General features: G+C 36.4%; 1 protein-coding gene across 4 annotated transcripts in view; it reads left to right on the top strand.

The window, feature by feature from the left end:
* CAMSAP2 (calmodulin regulated spectrin associated protein family member 2) overlaps positions 1–23,696 on the top strand; it is a 92,177-nt gene that overhangs the window by 24,242 nt on the left and 44,239 nt on the right. For all 4 annotated transcript variants that reach the window (XM_054213311.1, XM_054213312.1, XM_054213313.1 and 1 more), the window contains exon 3: positions 23,259–23,420. In XM_054213311.1, coding sequence (XP_054069286.1) covers positions 23,259–23,420 — 162 coding nt within the window. The remainder of the gene's footprint in view (positions 1–23,258; positions 23,421–23,696) is intronic.

The following is a 23,696-nucleotide window of genomic DNA, read 5'->3' on the forward strand; positions in this document are numbered from 1 at the left end:
GTAGGGCACAATGGGTTCTGGTGCATTTTTTGTAAACTGGAGCCTGCAGTTGACATCCCCCCTGTGTGGCAGCTGCCTCTTTTGTGGCAGCAGAGAGTCCTTGTATGCTCACATTCAGGTGGTTTTATGCTCTAACCTCAGATCACGTCCACTAGTCAGAGATTTACTTAGGTGTTCTCCATCCTGATGCAAAAGGTTAATAAAGGCATTTTTCTGACACTTTTCTCCATCATATTATTTTGAAACTGAATATACTGTGTATTAGTGACATATGCTTTGGTGGAAAACACCCTGTGCTTGATTTCCCTTCTTAAGGGTGTGCTGTGAAGGAGTAAACATTTATAAAAGCTTCCTGGTCTATTACACAGAAAGAATTCTGTAAATCTGGGTGGTATATTTCTGTGGTATTGTTTTGTGAAGGCAGACAGCTTTTGTAAGGAGCTCAATTAACTTTTAAGCATTATTTTACATCAACACCTTTGCTATGTGCAAAAAAAAAAAAAAGTTAGTGAAATACAGGACTATGTGGGTTACATCCTAATACATAAAAGGGCAACAACAAAATGGGCATGTTGAGGAAAGAAAATTCAGTTCACAATTTTTAACAGGTTTTACTCTCTTCTTTTGTTCCCTTACCCCTCTTCTTAACTCCCCCACTCCCAAAGCAAAACCAAACCTGTCTAATGATATTTAGGAGTTCCCTGTAAAGACACGTTTGTGTGTGTGAGGTTTAAAAAAAAAACAAAAACCAAACAAACAAACCACAACAAACGATGTGACTACCCATAGAAAGACTGTAAATTAATGTAATTCAGTATATCATTTTGTCAGGAAACTTCTGTGTTGCTGATTTCTTTATGGTAAAATGTATCTAATAGGTGGGTACCTGCAAAGAATGAGATTATTCAAACTCTTGGGTTTAGTTTTTCATCAGCAACAGGAAGAAATACAGAGAAAACTTAACTTACGTGGTTGGGAAGTAAAATAATATGGCAATGATGGAGCTGATGAAGAAGTATGTATAGAGACTAGCAAAGTACTCCTAGAGAGAAGAAAATCCTGATGCTGAAAGTCCTACTCAGTTTACTTACTGAGCTTGTATAGTAATTAGACAATAATGGCATCAGTCAAATTACTCCAGTGTCTTCTAAGGTGTTATAGTGTTCCCAGATATTTTCGAGTACTTTTTTTTTCTTTATTGTTAGTTAGCATAATGAATTGTATTTTATCTAAGTCAGCACATGCATATGCCTAATAATTCTTACTTTTCCAGGTCAAAGCTCTGGGGGGAAAAAACAATCCTGCTGAAGTACTATGTACTTTAAACAGGAAAAAAAAAAATAAAAATAAGAATACCCATATGCCTCTAGGCATTGAGGGATAATTTGTCTGGTTTTCCCAGAACACGGGGAAACTGAGAACTTATGTAACAGGCTACATGTGGCTTGGTGTTGCTCCTACTGGTTATGGGGAAGGGAAAGAATAATACAGCCTTGCTTGTTCTAACAAGATCTGATGTCTTAATGACTTAAGCACAATTATGCTCTTATCAGACATATGGCTGTAGTGTCAATTATTCTAGGTTACTTTTCTCAAACAACTTCAAACCTTTCCCTTACTGAAGAAGATAGTACCTTCCTGATTGCTATAGCTTGCATTTTTTTTCAACTGAGAATGGGACCTTCCGTTTCAGTGTGGATTATTTGATTCTTTTCTTACTCTCCCAAATTTAGAAGGAAAACTGATCGCTCTACTCCTCTGATTCATCATCTTCCTTAGCTACGTTTCCCACAAATTTTGCGTTGTCTTCAAACCTGATCCGTGCTGAGGTTTTTCTTGCAGGCCATTGGTAAAAATGGTGAGCTGCTAACTCATCCCTGTGGTGTTTCTTGGAAAATGCACCTATTCATTGCTGATTCTGTGCTTAGAGTTGCATTTTTAGCTTAGTTGACCAGATTATAAATCAGTTTAATGTATCCAGTGTTAAAAATTCTGTTTAATCAGAATGTATCAAGTTAGATGCTTTGCACTCATAATGACAGTCCTACACTTTTCAGCTACATTTGTAAGTGAATTTAAGAAGTGGCTTATGTTCTATAGGTTCATGGTTTAATTAGCATTATCTTTCTATTATCTTTTTTCTTTTATAAATCAAGCTGCTTCTTGAGTCTGAAATTATTTTGCATGAGATCAGAAGAAGGATGTGGGGCCTTAAAATTATTTATGTTGTTTGTTGACTCTCAAAAAAAAAAAAAAAATCTGTTTTTTAATTTCTTCTAGTCTTTTGGAATGTCCCCAGTGTTCTTAACTTTACGGAAAGAATAGTCTTTAAATCCTTTATATGATTTTTAAAATACAATGTTTTTTCTTTCCTTATTTGCTCTAGACTCCAAGATGAAGATGTAGGTTATGCATGAAATTGGCAGACTTGCAGAAAATCCAAAGGCTATCAATAATTAATATACTTCTTAGAAGACAGAATTAGAATTCTCTTGAAAAAAGTGAAAGGTATTAGTATCAGCTTGCAGGTCACTATGTATACTCATAATGGAATTGAGGTGTTTCAATGTAGGCCGTTATTTCTTATCCTTAAACACAAGGAGTGTCCTCAGTCATCAAAGTAATGAGCTACTCCCCATCTTTTTAAGGCTGACCCCTTGGAGAGCTGCCCAGCAGACTGCCAGCACTTGCTGTCAGTTAAAAAGGTACTACATTCACTGGGGTGATAACTGCATGTCTCTCCTGCCAGTTACATCATTTTTTTTCTGTATGAAGCTCTTGGTTCATAGTTATTTTTAGACAATATTCATCTTGGCTACCATCTTGATGAATAAATTAAAGTTAAAATCATGCAAGACTGCTTTCACTTTATTTTAAAATAATATATTATTTTTCTTTATCCATATTATTTCTTTCGTTGTCTTACCCAAACTGTAGTCTTCTAGATACTTTTTTTCATGCTAGTTATTTTTTCTAGAAAAATACCATTCTTCCAGTATAGTCACTGACTAAATTTGCCTTTAAGTTTTCCTGAAGGCATACACTGCTGATTTCTTTTTCTCCGCATCACTTCTGTACCTTTCCCAACCTTTGTTTGAAAAGAATTTAAAATATGATCTGAATTTGAAAGTTTAATCCTCGTCAAATGGTAGTTTGTTTATGTCTTTTGTTCCACTTATGGATGGCCTATATCTGTCTTCTGCTGGTTATTTAATTTACAAATTCTTTCTTATACGATTTCTTACAAGCATATTGGAGATAGCTGCTGGACTAGAGGAGAGCGAGCCAAATTCACTCCTTTGCCAAAGGAAAGGCTGAAGTGCAGAACAAATAGCTATGGACTCTGATGAGCTTCCTTCCTGAGCCAGCACATATTGCGAATAGTTCAAGAAGGCCCTCAGGATTTAGGTCTGAGGAAAAATGGGAGAGATTAGAGGGTTTAGGATGGGAACTGGATCTTTTCGCAGACTGAGAGTGATGGCTGGGTGAGAGGAGAAGTGAAGTTATTCCTGAGCACACAGTCTATCAATCCACAAATCTTCATTGTCATAGAGCAACTTCACTTCTTCCCACTTTCCTCCTTTTCATAACCAAAAGATAACCGGAGCCAAGTGCTTGGAGATGCTTCCTGAAAGTGCTTCAGTTATATTATCCAAAGGGCATCATCAATCTGTGACAACCCCATTAAAGCAGAGACCTCCAGATCTGTGTGTAGGCACGTGTGATAAAGCCTATTGCCAGGAATATCTTTTTCCAGAAGGGTGATAATTTTTTTTTCTCCCACAGCATAACTCCCACCTCTCCGCCTCTGCTTCTTGCAATGGCATCAGTGTATATGGTACTTTACAGATTAAAATAATACATTGCTAATCTGTTGGCAACTAGACATGCCATTATCTCTTACCTCACTGTCATAATTTCTGGGGGCAAAATAATGGATTGCGATTAAAACAGGAAAATACTATACTAAAGAAAATTATGGATTGTAATAATTGAACCTTTAAAATTTTATTGCTTAATGTTAGTCTAGTTATACGTGAAACTGATAACTGATATCAGTTACTAGTATTACACTAAATTCAAATGGAATTCAGTGATAAAATATTTAAGTAATGGTTAGCTTTGAGAAGTAACAAGGTGAAAATGAAGCACAGCTCAGGGAAATGCCTTTCTTTGAGAAGTGTTGGGTTGCTGTGCACTATATGAGGGGAGAAAACCTTTTTTTCATTCTTATTTTTTAATTGGCAAAGTACAGGACCTACAGAACAAAGAAATTGCATTTCTTTACAAGCTTGGCAGTAAAGTATCTTCATGACTTGCTTTGATTGCACTGCTGGCAGTGTTGTAACTGAAACAGTAACAGATGGGGGTCACAATTTGCTCTTCTCCAAGCCCTCGTTGTTAGAATAGCAGGTCCATATGCAGGAAAAATTGATTGGAAGTCTTCTATTTACAGAATAACTGACACTTGCAAATGGGAATATTTTAGAGTATCAGAGGCTTTCAGAGAATTTCAAGTATTGCTTGAGTATGAGGAAGAAAAATCTTCAAGTGGGGAGTGAGCTGCTTCTTTTACTAAACATTGTATGAAGCCTGCAAATGTTGTCTCAGAGCGTGCATTTTCCCTGAGAAGAAATAATGTTATGTAAATCTATATTAAGATATTTAAATTACTAGAAAATATAAATGATTGTGTATCCCAGATTTTAGCTATAGTTGACCTGAAATAGATATTACCAGCCTTCTCAAATAAGTTCTGCTATCAGAAGAACTAATCTAAAAATAATAACAGAATTTACTTTGGCATTTTAGTGTGACAAATGTTTCAACAATTGTACAAAGTTGTACAATGCACCTAGACTTTAAAACTGCCACTCAGTTTTCAGTTGAAAAGGCTGAATGCTTGTATGTAGATAGTATTTACTAAAACAACACATCAATTTATTTCATTTCATGAACTTGTCCAGTTTTATTCCAACTGAAACTGACAAATTTAGTTCTTGTTTAAAATGTGTTTACAAATACTGTGACTACATGCTGATCACTGTTTTCTACCGTATTTTTAGCGAAAGAAATTTCAGAGAGCTTCATCTACAATTCTTAGATGTTGAGGCTGTTCTTCCTTTATAACATCTATCCCACAATTTCACTTGTTTTCTCTTCTTTTCATCCCAAACTGTGATATTTTTCTTTGAAAGAACTATTTCACCCTTAGGTGAATTTAGGTTATTTCTTCATCTAAAATCCATTTAAATTTAATACAATATATAGTTAATACAAAACATACCGTCCAGTCAGCCTTACTCTGCTGCTTTTGTCTCAGTCTCAGGGTGTGAGCTGTGTGAGTCAGGATGGATGTCTTTGCAAAGTCATGATAATGCTGAGCATGTGATAGATGCTATTAGATATTAATTAGTGATTTGCCAAATATTTTAAGTAGGTATCTCTTAGTTTTAGGATTTTTCAGGTTAGTTCTTTAACAGCATTGGAATGACTTCCCTAATGTAACGAGGGGTAAAGGGGAAAAAGTGACTTAGACTTTTTTGTCTGGAATTGATGTCGCAAACTAATTATACAGACAAGTTCTCTGCTCCATATCTTTCATTCTTCCATCTAAAAATCTCACCTTTTCCCTGTACATTGAAGGTAATCTAACTTATTGGAGTCATCAAGATACATGTTACTTTGAGTGGAAGTTTATTTTATTCCTGTTACTTTAAACGTAGTTTTTGTTATGAATTGTTTAACTTCTTGAGAAGTCCAGTATTCAGTCTCAGAAGTTAACTTTTGTACTTGCTGCTGTGAAAAAGCATGTCACAATAGACTGCTAATTACAGAAACTGTTCCAGTCTTTTATGTATTTCACATACCTTTTTAGAGGATGCAGTTAGCTGCATTTGCATAAGGAGTTTAAATGTGATTATATATTGAAAGCTAAATGATATTCTGAGGTGAAATTTGAAAGCTTGGTAGGTCGCTTGTTTTTCCCTGCATTAGATTGTTGTAAATTTCAAGCTGCAGTAGGTGGTGCTTAAGGTAGGGCTGCGTACTATTTCGGTGAAATGTTTATTAAATAAATCAAATACAGAATAAAGTCTGGAGACTTGAGTGAGAAGACTACAAATTTGGGCCTATATATATATTTATCTATATTATTTATTTGGGTTCGTGAAAGAATTGTTTGTCTCTATCTCGTCAAGCAGCGTGTTTTAACATAACTGTATAGCAGTATGTTTACAAATATGAATATATTCACTACTATATCTTGGCAGTACATTCATTATCAGTAATTAGTGGAGAGTTTTAAATTGTTTCATCCAATGTCTTGTTGAAATACCAGGGTGTAACAGCAGGTTTTCGTGTTGGATCAGGATAACAGTGGAATGAAAAGGTCCCAAGTTCGTAAACAGCTGAGCAAGACTTGTTAGGCAAATGTCTGGAACAATACACAACTGGTGTTTGTAATAGCTGATTGCTCTGTAAAAACAATCTGTTTAAAAACAAACAATTTCTCAATATAAACACTAGTACCTGTAAAATAAATTGGGAATATTATTTCTATATCTTACTGTGCACAAAAAAGTAAAAAAATTAGTGGCAATGCCAAATATTGGAAATCTAGAAAAAGGCACAGTGATGTTTTCATATGTTGTCTTGGGACTCTGGCAAAAGCATGATGTTCCTGTCTAAATATGACAGCCTGTTTCATTCACATCCCAAAGGGATGATGCTGTTTGAATGACTGATTCATTCTCATTGTTTAAGGCCTGCTGTAACATTATTTGCTACATACATTCAAAGCTACATCTTATTCCTATAGATGTATTTGTGTGTGCGTGTAAATGTGTATACATAAACAAGAGAGTGTTACTGGGCCAAATCTACAAGTAGGGAAATAAGACATTGATAATATAAAGAGCTTTAAGTTTTAGTTCATTTAGTATTAGATATGTCCTGGTTTCATCTAGGACAGAATTAATTTTCTTTCTAGTGGTTATTGTGTTTCAGATTTGGTATGAAAGGAATGTCAATACGACTGTTTTAGTTGATGCCAGGCAATGTTTATAGCTTTCAAGGACTTTTTTCAGCTTCCCATAGAAGCTGAGAAGAAGCCTAGACGGAACAGTGGAATGACCAGTGGAATATTCTGTACCATAGACGACATGCACAGTATATAAATGAGGTTAGCTGGGGGTGGGCTCTCACGACCACTGCTTGGGATGGTGCCAGTTCACTGGGAGGAGGTGAGAGTGACTTGTGTTGTCATTGTTATTTTGTTATTTCCCTTTTCTGATATTATTCTATTAAACTGTCTTTATCTCAGCCCACGAGGCTTTTTCCCTTTCCTCTCCTTTTCTCCCTCTTTTTCGTACCCTTCTTAGAGGGGAGAAGAGGCATAAGTGAGCAGCTGCGTGGTCCTAGTTGCTTCCTGGGATTAAACCATGACAGGTAGCACTTCTAATACATTAAAACTGGCTTCTATTGACTTCTTACTGTGGCCACAAAATCAAGTGTCACTACTTCTGTGACAGACGTGACCATCTGAAGACAAACATCCAGAAGTTAAAAATCACAAAATTACTGAACATAGGAGTGAAGCTGGAAGCTCTGAGCATTCAGCTGGCTACCAGGGGACTTATGACAGTGTCATGAAATATTTTTTTTTTTTTTTTTCTTTCTGTCGTTGCCCTTCCATCTGAGTCTTAAAACAGCAATAAAAACAAGGTCCGAAATCCTGTTGCATGGAATTTGAAGAGCATGCACTTCAGTCATCATCAGAACTTGTGTAGGTATGCAATGTGGATCTGTACTATTTGATTTAATGGAGTAACTGATGGAGTAGTAGGCTGTCATATGCAGTGCACATAATTTAATAGACGAGACGCATTTGCCAGTTGATGTTTTGCATAACCTTAGTGGTGAGACTTAAATAATCTTGGATTTTACATCTGTTTGTTCAGATTAGTATATTTTAGTGACTACACGCCTGCTTGCTAGGGATAAAACCTAATTTTTCCAATTCATGTCCTCATCCTACACTATGACATTCTCTTCGCTTTTTTTCAAAGCCCAAAGAGTTAAGGTAAAGATAGCATTCAAAATAACTTTTATAGTTATTTTGTCTGTCTATATTTATAGTCTGTCACTGATATACCTAGAATTGCCAAAATAACGTATAGTTTATGTAAAGAGAATCCCAGTATAGTCACTTAGTGATTAATTCAAAAGCCATTGTAAAGGTCAAGTTAATGAACAATGGAAGTATTTTAAATAGTATCCAAGTAAAAAGTTTGGAGAATCACTATTATCATGCCTCTTCTTTATTTTGAACCGTTTCATAGTTATAGTCAAAACTGTCTGGTAAATCAGTATTGTCCGTCTGGCTGCCAGCCAGCCTGCAGCCTTTTCTGCAGTGGATCTGGGAAATGGGTATCTGAACAGCAAACTCTGCTCAGAGTGCTTCCTGCTACGGCTGTAACGTCCTGGCAAACAGCCCGATTTGCTGCTATGGAGCCTGGGTGAAGGATGGAGCTGGAAGCACATTTCCTATTGCGTGACCACACATCCTGGGATGGTACAGGGAAGTTGCAGGCTATAGTGGACAGAGAAGAAAGGAATTAGGGATGTTAATGTTCCTCTTGTCTGTAGTAGCTGCTGTGGTTGAACCTCTCTGTGCTTGTTCTTTGGAAGTGCAAAACTGACTTTGTTTTGTCTGTTTTTTCAGTATGAGTAACTTGCATTAAACAGCTACTTTCTCATCTGCCAAAGGCACATCCAAAATAAGGTGATTTGGATTTGATAGTGACAATTATGTATCTGATCTGTATAGCAGCTGTTACACCATATACTTTTTTATGGTCAGTATTTATTTTGAACCCAAGTGCAAAGATAATGAATGGGAAGAGTGCCAGACACAGTAGAAAGTTTGTATACTAATATGAATGTTCCTATCACTTGATCTTATTTTATTATCTTTTTGTCTTTTTTTCTTTGCACCGAAAATTTGAGATTGTCTTTATGAAATGAAACTTAATTTGTTTAAAGTGATTGCATGTGCATGTGTGATTCATGTCCATCAGTGATTATAAGCCTGTGAAATAGTTCTTTAGTCATCTGAGATCCCTCGCTTCTGTACCTATACCTTTCATCTGTTGTGGGATAATGAAATAATGCTTTAAATTAATATATCCACTGTAGCTGCATTTTAGACACTAAGTACATGTTACTGGAAGCTAAAATATCACAGGCCCATCTGTTCAAGGAGAAACCATGTGTACGTTCTCTTGTAGGGTTGGCATTCATCTGGCCTTGTGTTATTTCATGGGACTCTATAGGGCCTCCTTGCCTTGCTTGGTATGTGTGCATAGGTATCCAACATAGAACTTGGAAAAGTTGAGGGTGGCAGAGCACTGGCACAGGCTGCCCAGAGAGGTGGTGGAGTCTCTATGTCTGGAGACATTCACAACCCGCCTGGACGCGTTCTTGTGCAACCTGCTCTGGGTGACCCTGCTCTGGCAGGCGGTTGGACTAGATGATCTCCAGAGGTCCCTTCCAACCCTATGATTCTATGAAAAGACTTTCCATCGTTGCTCTTAAGTAATATGTCTCAGAATAGTGACTAGTCTGTGTTTGAGGATGAATACAATGAGCTTTATGTCCATGTTAGTAATGATTTGAAAAACAGTCACAAATAGTGTGTTTAGTCTTAATGCAGGTTAAATTTATTAAATGCCACTGTTTGAATGTTTTGGCAGGTTTTGATTATGCCTGAGTGGAAAGATGGTAACAGAAGTTCTTTTGGAAATGCAAAGTTTATTCATTATATACTGTTAAGAATGGGAGGGAGAAATCCTGTGCCAAAGAGGTGGCTCTACATGATTGTTCACATGGAGTCACCTTTCCCATAACATAGAACACAACTGATAATGATGCAAGATGTTATAATTCAAGTGGAAATTACCTGAGAGAATAAAGTTAAAGAAGCAGTTACAATGAGTAACCTTTATAATCTGGAGCAGTGAAGAGCTGAGGCGAAAAAATAAATTGAAAAGTATTCTGGAGTGTAACATCATCTGTCGTCTTGTTCTGCTTGGAATTAATATTTAATAGCAACTTGAAAAAAAATCTAGGTAATTTTAACACTTTCTTATGATGTTTCTTGTAATCTTGATTACCATGGAAATCCTACAAATGACAAATGCACCAAATGACTAATTAACATCAAAATCTGGATCACTTGGTGTGCAAGTGTATGATATTTGGGGAGTGGGTTTATATTACTAATCAGTTTTGCCAGCTATGGAAAAGTATAGTAAATAAGCAAATAAAAATCCTTATTGTTGTTCATAATAGAGTAAAATATTAAGAAATGAGAAACCAACTGAGTAACAACAGTTCATCTTACTGTTATATCTTCTATAAGGCAGAGTAATTAACACTATTGAGCAAACCCCAAATTTATCTAAATAATGTTTTAAAGTAAATTTTAAAATATTGGCAGTTTTTAATACAGATTAAGTTCTTCTGCTCAGTCTTTCATATCTATAACATGTACTGTAAGAATTTCCTTTGGCAAAATTGCTTATTGATTTGGATTTATCATATGTTTTGGATGATCATGTAGGTACTGTAATGTATATTGCCTGTTCCATGTGAACAATAAATGTGCTGTGATATTTCTTCTTTAGTGAGAATTATATACCAGCTTTTCTTATAGTGTCCGTTCCATCTTATACTATCACAATACTGATTTTTACTTTTTGAAATACTACAGATTGACCTGGCTATGCAGACAGACAGCTTTTAGATTTGATAAAATTTGACTTTAGGGATTTAGGTAAAATAAGTTACAGATACTGCCTTCAATTCTGATATAACATACTTGAAACCAATGATTTTAAAAGGCTTGCTAAAATGTCCAGTAAAGTATCTCACATGTAGTTCAGACAAGTTTCTCAATAATCGTCCTTTCCCATTTAAGGATTATGGGATTAGAGAGTCTGGATGCTTGAAACAACAGATGTCAGTCAATTTGTAATTTTAATGAGGAGGTGTGGGAAAAATCCCAAACAAACCAGAAACAGACTTAAACCACAAGCAAAATAAGGCAGTCGGAAATTAAGAAAAAAATCAGGAAACAACAATTTCTACTTTTCTTGGATTAATTTAATTCAATTAAAAAAAAACAAACCCAAAAAACAAACAATTCTTACAGCAGCATCTCTCCAGAGATTTTGGCCTGGCTTGCTGTCATTCCTCTGCAGTCCTTACTATTCACACTACCTTATTCTCCAACTCTTCCAGACAAAACCATTTTAAGTTCCTCCATGTTCAACACCCAAAATGCCCACCAAAGACTTTTGTCCTGTGGTTGTAGGATAGCCTTTTGACTGACAAAACAGTGTAGTTAATCAATCAAACTGCCTGATTCTTGCCATGAGTTGCATGCTTTAAGCACACTACGTATTGTTTGTGTGGGGCCTTGTGCTCATCCCTCTGTGGCAGTATGCGACACTGCTGATGGGACCTAATGTTTAACAAGCTGTTGTTCTCCGAATTCATCATTTAAGGATAGCCATAAAATAACTTGCTTTCCTGTTCTTTCTCTCCGTTCGTGTCCCCTCTTCTTCCTAGTTAACGAGATGATTTAATAGTTGAGGTTTGGTTATGGGAATCACACATTTTGCTGAAGCAAATGTTTCATCATTATTGTGTGGTTTCTGGACAGCATGCACTGAGGTATCTTGTGCTTGTAGCAGAGGCTTCATATAATAGTATTGGTATTTACTGCTATTCTTGGAAGCACAGCAAATACTTACATTCTAGTAATGGCCATCTTAAGTCATTGAAATGTGTTATTTTGAAAATGAAAGGATAGGGGTTACCATTTTTCATGTTTCTGTATTGTGTTCTTCTGTTCAGCTGTTTGCTCTGTCTTGTTTCATTTATCACCATGGCCTCTTACTCAGCTTGCCTTAGTTGGGAGAAAAGGAGGAGTGATATTTTGCCAAAAAACCCAGTTGTTTAGTACAATATGAACAGGTTATTGCTGCAACTGACTACTGTTTTGAAAGCTACTGATTATGCAACACCTCCTGGAATAACACTATGAACCAAAAAGGCATGAGGAATGAGAACATGATAGTGTGGTTTATTGTTTTAATCTTTAAATATGAACTGGCAGTTATGTCATTACCAAAGGGAGATGGAGGAGAGAGACTTATCCAGTTTATTTTCGTGTCATAAAAAGTATCAGTTTACAAACAGATACTTGCGAAGCATGAGAACATGCATCGTTTTACTTTGGTTACCATTTAACTGAGAAGTTGTCTCTAGTCCACGGTGGTCTCCTATTCTACCTTAATTCTTTGGAAAAGAACATTCTAGTGTTTTTTTTTTATGGGTAGGCCACAAGCTAATTACCCTTTTCATTTTTAAAAATACAGTTTTCTTGGAAAGAAAACGTACTTACTGAAGACAGTATCATATCTATAACTATTTTTCATTCCTTTACCAAAGTAACTTTTAAGAAAAGCTTTAGTTAGTATTCCATTGACCTTCCCATCTTTGAGAAAAGCTGATAGAAGGACAACTAGTGCCTTTACTAATACACTGCTTAAATTCCAGATTATTTTCAAAGTGGAGAAATGGTTGACAACAGAAGTCTGTATTGTAGGTATTTTGTCCTCAGCCCTTTTCTGTCTCCCAGTCTGCTCCTGTTCATCTGCAGCAGTTCCTTATGCAAACATAGCCTATATATATATGTACACATGAATAGCCTACATATATATATATATATATATAAGCTGAGCAGAAGCTTATGGGGGTGGGGACTATAGCCAGATGTCCTGAGAAAATCTGTAGCAGTGGATGAAGTGGACACCACTGGGTGCAAGTAATCTGTTAAAAAGGATTATTAGCACAGTGGGATCTCTGTGAAGGCACACGGATTGCTCTTTAAATTATATACCTGAGTACAGAGTTAATTGGGAAGATGAAAAAACAGATCATAAAGTTTACAGTAAAATAACTGTTCTATGCCCATGTGTGCATATGTAAGAGTCTTTATCTGAAAAAACCCTACTTAACTTTAGAGGTTCAAGATCTCTCTTTAACACTTGGTGTTTAGTCTAGATTAACTAAACAAGTGGAAAGGCTTTTGAATATATATATTAAAACAACTCTAATGCACCTTTCCCCCTTCTGCCGTAACATTGCTGTGGACCATGTCCTTGTTTAGCAGCTACTGTTGTGGCTGGCCTGTCACAGTCCTTTAATAAGTAGATGAAAAAATGTTGGTCAGCTGTCTGATTTAGTAATGCTATTAGTCAGCGGCTTGTCGCTTACAAGGTTTTACTACATTAACAGCCGTAGAGAAACAGGTTTCTTGTGATCAGTATAATTTTCTGTGTCTGTTTTGATTTCTTCAGTGCTGCTGATAGAGTTGATTTAAGCAGGAGGCTGGGACATTTCTTTTGACCTTGGCTGTTATTTTGGAAGTAAATATCTGATGAGGTCAATTTCCCTCTCATGTCTTACTGTGCTGTGTTATGGTCTATAAATGTGATATTCCTGTAAACCTTTGAGAAAAAGGACAAAAACCTCCTATTCTTAATGTAATTGCCATTACAATAATCAGTGTGATGATGTTATTTCTCTGCCCTTTTTATGGTTAATACAGAAAAAGCAAGGAAATTATTAGGAGCCTGTTCATATGCAAATGCACAAGATTTCATATTATGTTTTCATGTAAAAATTGAAGCTGGTTTTCCTTTTTTGAAGATAGTGTGTTGAAATGACCAGAAATAATGTTTTGGCTTCTTTAGCCAGTATTTTTCTAAATCAACAAAGAAGGCTAAGCCTAAGAAAGATTCTAACACTTCTGTCCTAAAACTAGATTGTTTTGTGTATGAGCAGTTTAAAAAATAGTCATAGAAACATTTCATAGGCTCTTGGGCAGTAGTTTTATAAAAATATGGTGATGTTTGACGGAATGAAGTTGTCCCTAGGTCTTGGATGCTTGCATGTCAGAAGCATTAGTTTCAACACTAAATTTTTTGTTTTATTTAAGATGCTAAAAGATACACATTTCCCCAACATACAAGAAAAATAAAAATTTGGATGAAGAAGGATGGTCACCTCTCAAAAACAAATACGAGATTTGCAACAAAAACCCAAATCTCTTGTTTATAATTAAAAGTTGTTCTTAAAATGCCTTCCCTGAGTAATTTAAGTCTCTATTTCCAGTATTGTATTTTGGCAAAGGTCTCACATGAGTTCGGGGGGGGGACGGAATTTCCTGAGGAAATTGAGTAGAATGTAGGAGTTAAGATCTCACCCTGAAAGGCCCGTCCCAGAACTGTGCAGATGCAGCCACCTCACCATAATGCTAGTAAATGAAACATTAAAAAATGACATGACACAGAAAAACAGAAGGAAAACTATAAGAAGCCTGTTCAGATGAAAATATAGGAACACTTTATACGGACTCTTCATGCAAAAATTAATGCTTGTTTCCCCCTTTTGAAAGATAACATCCTGTTTGTTTTCAACTTCTAATACCATCTTGTAACAATTTAGGCTTTATGTGGTAGGGTGAATTACACTGGATTAAGTCTGCATCTTTTTACACTTTTATTGAAGGTGTTCTGGATTTATATTGTAACAGAGCAGCATGACAACTTCCAGTGTTCAGCTGGGCTTTAGGTGAGTAGCAGGTTCTTTAGCAACAATCCTGGAATTTAGTTGGAGATTTTCATTGATGATGTGTCCGTACTTTGAGTCTTTTTTGGTTTGAGAAATGAGGGAACCATAGCTAATTTCGTCTCTCCTCTTGTAGGAAAGCAGTGTTCTGTGATTATTTTAAAAAAAAAAAAAAACCACAAACAAACAAAACAAAACAAAACAAAAACATTGACACAAATAGTGATCTTGAGAGCTTAGTACTTGAAGCAAATGAGAGCTACGTAGTCTTTCTCAGCATTTTAGTTTAGCCATATATTTTCCAGGAGGCTCTGATTTTGTACTGAGAAGGATACCACCTATCTCTTAACATGATAGAAGACATTAGGTGGTTGTCCATAGAGGCTGTAGATTCTCCATCCTTGTTGATTCTAAAAATTTGCCTGGAGAAGTCCTTGAGAAACGTGAGCTGGTTGGACTTGCTTTGAGAAGGAGGTTTGTCTAAGTTTTTCTAGGTTTCTAAGTTCTTTCAAATATTATTTGAGTTCCTCTCCAGTAAATTGTAGAAAATGAGAAGCTTCTTACATTTGATCTCAAACTGAGACTCATCCTAAATTGCAATGAGTAGTCAACCTTCCAATCTGTTGTGTCAAACACAGCAATTGAACAAACCAGTATATTGTACTATTCATCACTGTAATTAAAGCATCATTTTTCTCTCACTCTCATTAGTACTATGTGCAGAACAGCTCATTATTAGAACTTAGTTCATAAGAACTCAGAGGCCAATGGGCAAGAGAAAGACGTGTGAAATGTTGAGAATTATGTAAAATTTCATCCTCCATATGACTTTAGGCAAAATCTTAATAAATTATTTTTGTACTATCAAATTGATGGCGTGACTTCTACCAGATGGGTCTTTTACATTCATTTAATGCTTTAAACCTTGTTTAAGCAAGGTTTTGAGATAAAGTGTGAGAGTAGTTTCAGATTAAGAAAAAGGCAAAACAGAAGTAAAGATTAGTCAGAAATCATGTTATATCGGTTACGTGAGCAGCAAAAGCTGCCATTCAAAAAAGGCTATCAGCATTTAACGCTGGAATGGGTTAACTAGAAGTCAATGTTGCAAAGTTTTTGAAAACTAGTCTCCTCTGAGAACATACTGAGCAGTGGCTCTGAGCGGCTTTGTCAGTGGGACTTGTTGTGTGCTGTGGCACAGTGCCAGGCGAACTCATGCACTGGAGGAGATGTGCCTCTGTGTCCCCTTCCACTCTCATCTCCATGAATAAGTACCCCAGCCCTACATTTATTTTTATTTTGGGACCTCAGCCTCTTTTCTCTCTTTCCCTTTCTAACTTCCTATCTTATATACTTATAGCATACCACCCAAACCTGAACTCTTCACCCCAAATTCTGTAGCAACCCAACTTGTCTTGTCACTGCTGCTGCATCTCCATGTGGAAGTGGTAGTTCTCCAGCACTCCTCAGGCTGTGTTCCTTCAGCCGATGTTCTGAGATGAACAGGCTTGGATACTTCCTGGTGATAACTGCCTCTGGAGGTGTTTTAGCTGAGTTGCCAAAGTTGTTAAACCACTGCTTTTAATGTCATTACTATGCAGGTATGAGTGAGTCAGGAAGAAGGAACTACTTCTTATTTATATATGGATATAATCAGTTTGTAACAAAGCCCTGTTTCTCTTTTTCCCACTCCTGTATTCTTCAAGGATTGGTGGAGATTGTTGTTACAGAAGGAATTCAGATGGTATTTTATATAATTACTGCTTCTTCTTGGTTTAAATGCCCAGAGCATAGGAGCAAGGAGGCAGGGCACGTATGTAACAAAATATAAATTCTTGTGAGGGATTTTTGTTTCTGGTTTATCTGGACAAGATTTGATAGTGTGATCTAGGAAAATCCTTAATTATCTACAAAACCAAAATACTCTGGGAAATTTGAGGATGGTGTTATTTATTTGTCTAAATGTGTATAACTATCTTGTTATCAGTTCCTACATTAATTCCTCATTTTAGTCTAACCTATCCAACTACAAACACTTTGTTTTTGAAACACGGAGTACTTGGCATAAAGGCACTGAATTGCCTTTGTGTTTTCTACCATTCTACCATTAGGCACTCGATTCTTCTGGTAAATAAGATACAGGCAACTTCTGGAGTAATTCTTAAGTATAATAAAAAAAAAAACCAATCAAAGTAGGTAGTGCGAAACTATAAAATACAAAATACAAATAAAATACAAAATAAATATAATGTGATGAGCACCATTTACTGGTTCTTGATTCCAGTGTATGTTGTGCAGGTATTTTGTTTCACTATGACCTGGAGTGGAGCAAGGTCTCACTTGGTTATGTGATTCAGAAAGAATTTGGGAATCTCTGTTAAGTATTTAATTAGGATTGAGTTAATAGATCAAATGATTAAATTCCCTAACAAGCATAAAGAGGAAACCTTAGGTAGAAGAACTTAGAAGGGCTATAAAAACGCGTAACTCAGCAAGTGTCTGTACTTAACAAATACTGTTTTTTTTTATCAGTGAATTGCATTTCCCATGTCAGATGTGTATGGTCAGTCAAATAATGATGTTTTATATATATTCATATAATTGATTACTGAATTTTTAAAGTTAAGCAAATACGGAAGGTTATCATAAATATTGAAAGGTAAAACCATTCCCTCTACCTTGCAGAACCTGCTATGATGTGTTTAGCGTGACTCAGTAATGCCCGTTCTTGCTGAACAAGCATCTTATCAGAGTTAAGCGCTTGTTCTTGATGAAAATGCTGTGAGGGGGTAATTTGACATGATTGTTCCATTGCAGGACAAGAATAACTGGACAACTAGGGTTATTTTAGAATTGTGCTAGGCATAAGTACTTTGTGAGGCTAGAAAATAATTAGGTCCAAAAATCATTAAACGGGGCAGAACTGACTACTTCAGACTGCTCTGTTTTGTTGATTGAAATCTTCTAAAACTACCGTTTCCCTTGTAGCATTAGAGTTGTCTTCATTTTACTTTATGAATGTTGTTGAAATGAAGCAATAGCTTTGAAGTTTGTAGTAGAGTTATCACGTATTGGCTCTACTTATTAATTCCTTCCTCACCTCCTGCAGTATTCTGTGGTAATAATCATAAAAGGAAATGTAACGTTAATTTAAGAACTGGTGTATACTGGCAGAACATTAATAGGAATTTCAGTTTTATTTGAAGAAACGTTACTTACAGGTAGCATTACTAGATCAATTATTTTTAGGAATACACCAAACATTCCGCATATTTGTAATCTTAGTGTTTACTTGTATGTAATATCTTCAGAGTAAGTTTCATCAAGCCTATGGAATTTACTCTTTACCTTACCGTTAACTGAAGTAACTGGGTCAACTTACTGGTTTTTCCTGTATTGTGAGAAATACCTGGATCCAAAACCTCTGTTTTCAGCAGGTAGAGAGAGTGGTTACATGGATAGCTATTCATCCAAAGGTGATATAAATATTCTCCTGGCTAATTGTAGAGAGCTGATCTCGTCTATTCCTTGCTCAAGTGCCTGACCCGGCGTAGGCAAAATCTTTGGGGAATTTAGCTGGAAATATATGTGTGTTGTGCAAGTGAGAGCTACAGGTGTGAAGCCTTTTTTTTTTTTTTTTTTTTGTTAAATACGACCAAATTCCTTCACAAAATTCTTGCCAAAAAATTCTTGAAGCACAACCAGCTTCCATAAGAACAAAAACACATATTCCTGTTTACAAAAGCCATATCCTGTCAAAGATCAACTAGCTTCTCTGAAGCAGAATGAGACTAGGGGACTCTCTCTTTCAATGAAAGACTCAAGGAAAGAGTAACTTATTTATTTTAACATGAGGATAACAATTACATCCTCAGTTTTCTTTCTTTCTGTCTGTCTCTCTCTTCAAGCACCATAGTGGGAAATGGCTTTGTCAATGTTTTTCCTAAAGGGGCAGGCCAAAAGAGAACTCCTGACTTGAATATCTTTTAATGGAATATGAGAAAAATCCTTAATAGTTAGGTAATAATATAAGAGCTCTTGATAATATGTGGTATTTATCCACAACTATCTGTGTGTACAGTATCATATGCACCTTTTGCTTACTATACTTTTTAATAAAGTTGTTTGTCGCTTGGAGGTGGAGCGAGCTCTGTAATCAAAGATCAGGCAGACAGAGAAGGCATTAGCAGTCTTGCTCAGAATAATTTTTCTTCTACAGTTCAGTAAGCTGCTTACTGAACTATTCAGCAGTAGAAAAGAAAGCTGCGGAACCTACATTACAGGTCAGAAACTAACTAGTAATTACATGAGATTGTAAAGATTACTGAGTTAAAACTCTTGTGTTCAGTGCAGGGTATAGCTGGGAAAGACAAAACCATGTTTGTGTCTTAGAAAATAAAATACCTCTGACAATCCAGCATTTTGTATGATTTTTTTTTTTAATATTTTGTAATGTGCCATGTGAGACTTTAGTACTCTGCGTCGATGTAGTGAAATGATCAAAGAATGAAAAGATTTTTTTGAATTGGCTTAAACCAAATTTCTGCTTAAAAAAGTTTTGTGATAAAAGTGTATTACTTTCTGTGTTATTCACTGCTGCGGTGTTGATCTTGATTTATTTTTTTTTAAAGATATTTCTCCAGTGGTTTTGTATTCTACTCCATAACTTAAAATCTTACTGATTTTTTTTTTTTTATTTCTCTAAAAAATTAATTTTTTTTCAAAATCATGTGTCCTTACCCAAATATGCCTTGCTGCAGTTCTGGATGTGGGAGGTATGTGACAGCGTGAAATCCTGCCTGTCTCTCCTTTTTTTTTTTTTTTTTTTTTTTTTTTTTTTTTTTTTTTAATGCTACATGTCAGAATGCTGACATCTTGGAGGAAATAGCAGCATTTAGAATACCATCTTGGTAGCAGTCATCAGCAGCTGCTGGGGAGTTCCTTTGAGCATTGTATTAGAGGCTTGTCCAGAGGAAGAAGACATTGCAGAGCAGCTGATCCTAGTTTCTGCCCAGCTCAGAGTGGTATCTGTATTACTCCACCACCCCCAATACGACAGGTTGCTTCCTTGTGTCATAACTGCAGATCTGACGAGTAAAAATGACCTTTCCTACTTGCATTTTTAGCTGTACGTAACATGTGCTGTTCAGTGAGAGATGTACAAAAAATAGAACTTTATTTACTATCAGTATAACTCTTTAAAAACTGTTCTTTTGGAGAACTTCAGCAGCTATGCTGATAAACCCTGTATTTGGAACAGTAGGATACTATTTTTGTAGTGCAGTTTTTAATTTAGTCTTTCTTGTTGAGCATAGTGAATTAAAAGATGTAAAAGAATGCAGATTATCTGAGTCTTTGCAGAGTAAGTGGAAGAAAACCAGTAGAGCTGTATCTGGAATTAGAGTCTTCTCTTTCTGTACCTCCTTTTTTAAAAACAAACAAACAACTATTTTAGGTATAAGTTATCTTACGTGCTTATCCATAGATGTTCGTTTTCTTAAATATTTTTATTAGTAAATAAATTATTTGTAAAATAAAGTTCTGTTTTGGTAACTGGGAAAATAGCAATTTTGTACTTTGTTTCTTAGGATAATAGATGCAAGCTGACTCAAATTCTTCTTTTTATTATTTACCATTTAAAAAAAAAAAATCTCCTTTTGAGCATCCTGCCTGGATTATGAAGAAAATAATTTGGAGTCACTTTTGACGCTCCAAAGACGCTTGTGTTTGATAGCTTACATAAAATAAAGGGTTGTGACATGGATCCAGTCAATGTGAGTAAAAGTTTACTACCCCTAGTTTTGATAGTACAGAGTATTATCTAAAGTCATCCCTTTCATTGTTCCCTCTGTTTGCTTAAGTAGTTTGCAGTTCATTAATAATTTGCTAGAAACATTGAAAATGTGACTCAGGGAGATAGTTGTAAATAATTTAATTTTCTTAATGTATTTATAATGTATTAGCAGTTTCAGAGGCTTTCTCTCTCCATTGGCAATCCACTTTATAGGCACGATCAAGTTTTAGAGACAAAAGGGTGATCCAGCATGGGAGGTGAAGGCGAGTAAATGCCCTCTGGGAGGGAATTACTCTGGAAGTGATTGCTTTTCTTGCAGGCCGGTCTCAGAGCACAGGCACAGTAGCCAGTGAACTAGTCGTGGATCAAGGGCTGGGGAGGAAGATTCTGCTTCTGAACCTGCTTGGAGCTTCCTTGGTTTTCAGACCTCAACTGGAAGGCTGTGTCCACCCTGCAGGCAGGGGGTGAAAAAAATCCTCTTGTGCAGCAGGCAGTCCCAGCGGTTCTGGGTCACCGCAGAGGACTCTTAGCACATCTCTAGTGGTGGCACTCCATACGAGGCCACTCTTATGTCTGGCTGGGAAACGCATTTTGTGCACTACCTCCTCTTGAAAAGCAAATCCAGCATCATTTTCTTGCTATTTTACCATCTGGGTTTTTTCTTTTTTTTTTTTTTTTTTTTTTTTTTTTTTTTTCTCTCTCCCTGGAGGGGTTCTGGAAATGGCGTGTTTTAACCCAGGTGCTATTCAGACTAGGCAGCAAAGATACAGCAAGGAAAGACTGTTAGAGCCGTGACACCTGGATGTCAGAGAAGATCCAAATCTTCCCTTCTTTCTTCTGTTTTACACTTGCTAAACTACCCTTCTGCGATCTGAGCTGGAAACTCCTGCAGAGCTGCATGGGTTCATATGCCTGACCAGGGCTTTGCAATCCGTCACAAGGTTTTGGGAGTTTACTAGTAGTTAACGTGATACTCTATGTCAGCTCCTCCTCTGCACTGCATTGCTGGCCCAACAGAGGAGTGACTCTTGCGTATCTATGCATAGAATTGCCATATTTCACACTGGAGTGCAGGTTCCTCAGGAGACTGGTCATGGGCAATACCCTCTGTCTTTTCCTTCTTAATTACCGCATGGTAAGAATTCCACAGCTCTTTCCTCCATTTGCACCTAAGAGTTTGTATCAGTAGTTGTCCACTAAAGGTCTGTAAATAAATTGCTAAGGCAGATGAATATGGTGAAAAGAGTTTATTCTGAGTGAGTCGGTCAATGTTGGCAGGGATGAAGAGGAGCAGGTTCCCAGCCTAGTGGCACTACTTGTGCTAGGAGCATGGATGGAGCGTCGGGCAGACAGGAGGCCCTCTGTTCACATCCAGGGTCTGAGAGAATGAGCTTGTCCCAGGAAGGATGGCTGTCAGGAACAGTTTTGTGACTGTCTTTAGTAGATAAAGTTAATACAGTTTGCCTTTTTTTGTCAAAGCAATCAACTTAACTGCATTTTTTAAAAAAGGTATGCGCTGCTGCGTGCTTCTGAGATCAGCATCATCACTTTTGTCAGCGACACAAACACTAAGGGCAGCACAAAGTCTGCATCTGTTCATCTTTTTCCTGCTGGGAGTTCTGGGATAAATGATGTGCACATACTACCTTACCGATAATGATTAGAAAGCATATTGCTGTGTGAGTCATGTTGCTCATTGCTGTTGCCATGGCTGTTATAGCTACCTTGGAGATGTTCATATGAATTTTTTTTTTTATAGAATTGAAGTGATGGTGTTAACAAGTGTTTGGGATCTTTGGCTGCATCGTGAGCTGTGTTTAAAGGCAATGTTTTTAAAAATACAGTGTTTGGAAATTGCTCTGGTTCATGGGAAATGTTGCTTAATGCTTAGAAAGCTGTTGCTGCTGTTCTTATCATGAAGCAGAAACTAATCTGTTTAGCTGTAGGCACTGCCTCTACAAACTGCCATCATTTTCTTATTCAGTTGCAAGAATCTAATGTAAATCCTGGTTGTCATCCTCTTGTTGTGGTTGGTGGGGGGAGGGGGCTGGTTTGTTTGTTGTTAATTATTACAAACTGTGAAATAGCCATTTTTCAATACATAACAACACCAGGAGAAACATACTTCCTCTTTTAACAGAAGCTATACTTCATTTATCAGTAAGCTTATTTTAAACCTAGTTGTGCTTATATATCTATTGGGTTTTAATTTAAGGCTAGTATAGTTGTGTCTTCTTCCTGGTATATGACTTTAAAAATAGATAAACTTCCACTTACTATTGCAGCATTTTCATGGTGATGAAGGTTGTTTACCAGGCAGGCTCAGCTTTTATTTCCAGTACAAATAACATTGATCAGGCAGGGGGTTTTATTTTCGCCAGAGCGACAAATTTAAAAGATCTCTGTAGCTCTGTTTAAAAGTGATGTAATGTTTGAATCATTGAAACTGCTTTTCCTTTCCATTTCCAGTTCTTGATTTTTGGTGTTAATTTTGTTACACAAGTTATTTTAATTTGAAATAAGGATTTTTTTTAAGTAGTATCCCTGTGCTTTGTATTGTGTTCTCAAATCTGTTGTGTGTGTTTGTCTTCATTTGTCTTTCATTCAAAAACTGACAACCAGACAGAAAACTTGTGGCATTTACAATTTTGGTCTTAGCATGTATGTGGCTATGTTCAGAAATGATACGTAAGAATGTGATTTTTTTTTTTTAATGTATTTATTTATTTGCAATCTGATTCGGTATTGCTGCTTTTCTTTGTAGAGTGCTCACTTGGCCATGATCGATACTCTTATGATGGCATATACTGTAGAGATGGTCAGCGTTGAGAAAGTGATTGCGTGCACTCAGCAGTATTCGTCCTTCTTCCAAGCTACAGATCTACCTTATGACATTGAGGATGCTGTTATGTACTGGATAAACAAGGTATGAGTACTGGAAAAGCAAGCTGGGGTTGTCTTTGTACTCCATGTGATTCGATTAGAGATGAGTGGGTAAGATATATATGTATGTAGGTATATCAAGACTGGGTCTGATACAGGCTATTCCTTAATCTGCTGTGTTTGGATAATAAAAAGCAAAGTTTGCGGGGAAAAAAATTAAACATGTCATACGAACCAAATAAATGGGAAGTCTAAATAAAATACTATAATATACATTACATGTGACATCTTAGCAGTGACTATCATATTGAGATCCCAT

This window comes from Rissa tridactyla, chromosome 8, assembly GCF_028500815.1.
Source record: "Rissa tridactyla isolate bRisTri1 chromosome 8, bRisTri1.patW.cur.20221130, whole genome shotgun sequence".
NCBI classification, from domain to species: Eukaryota; Metazoa; Chordata; class Aves; order Charadriiformes; family Laridae; genus Rissa; species Rissa tridactyla.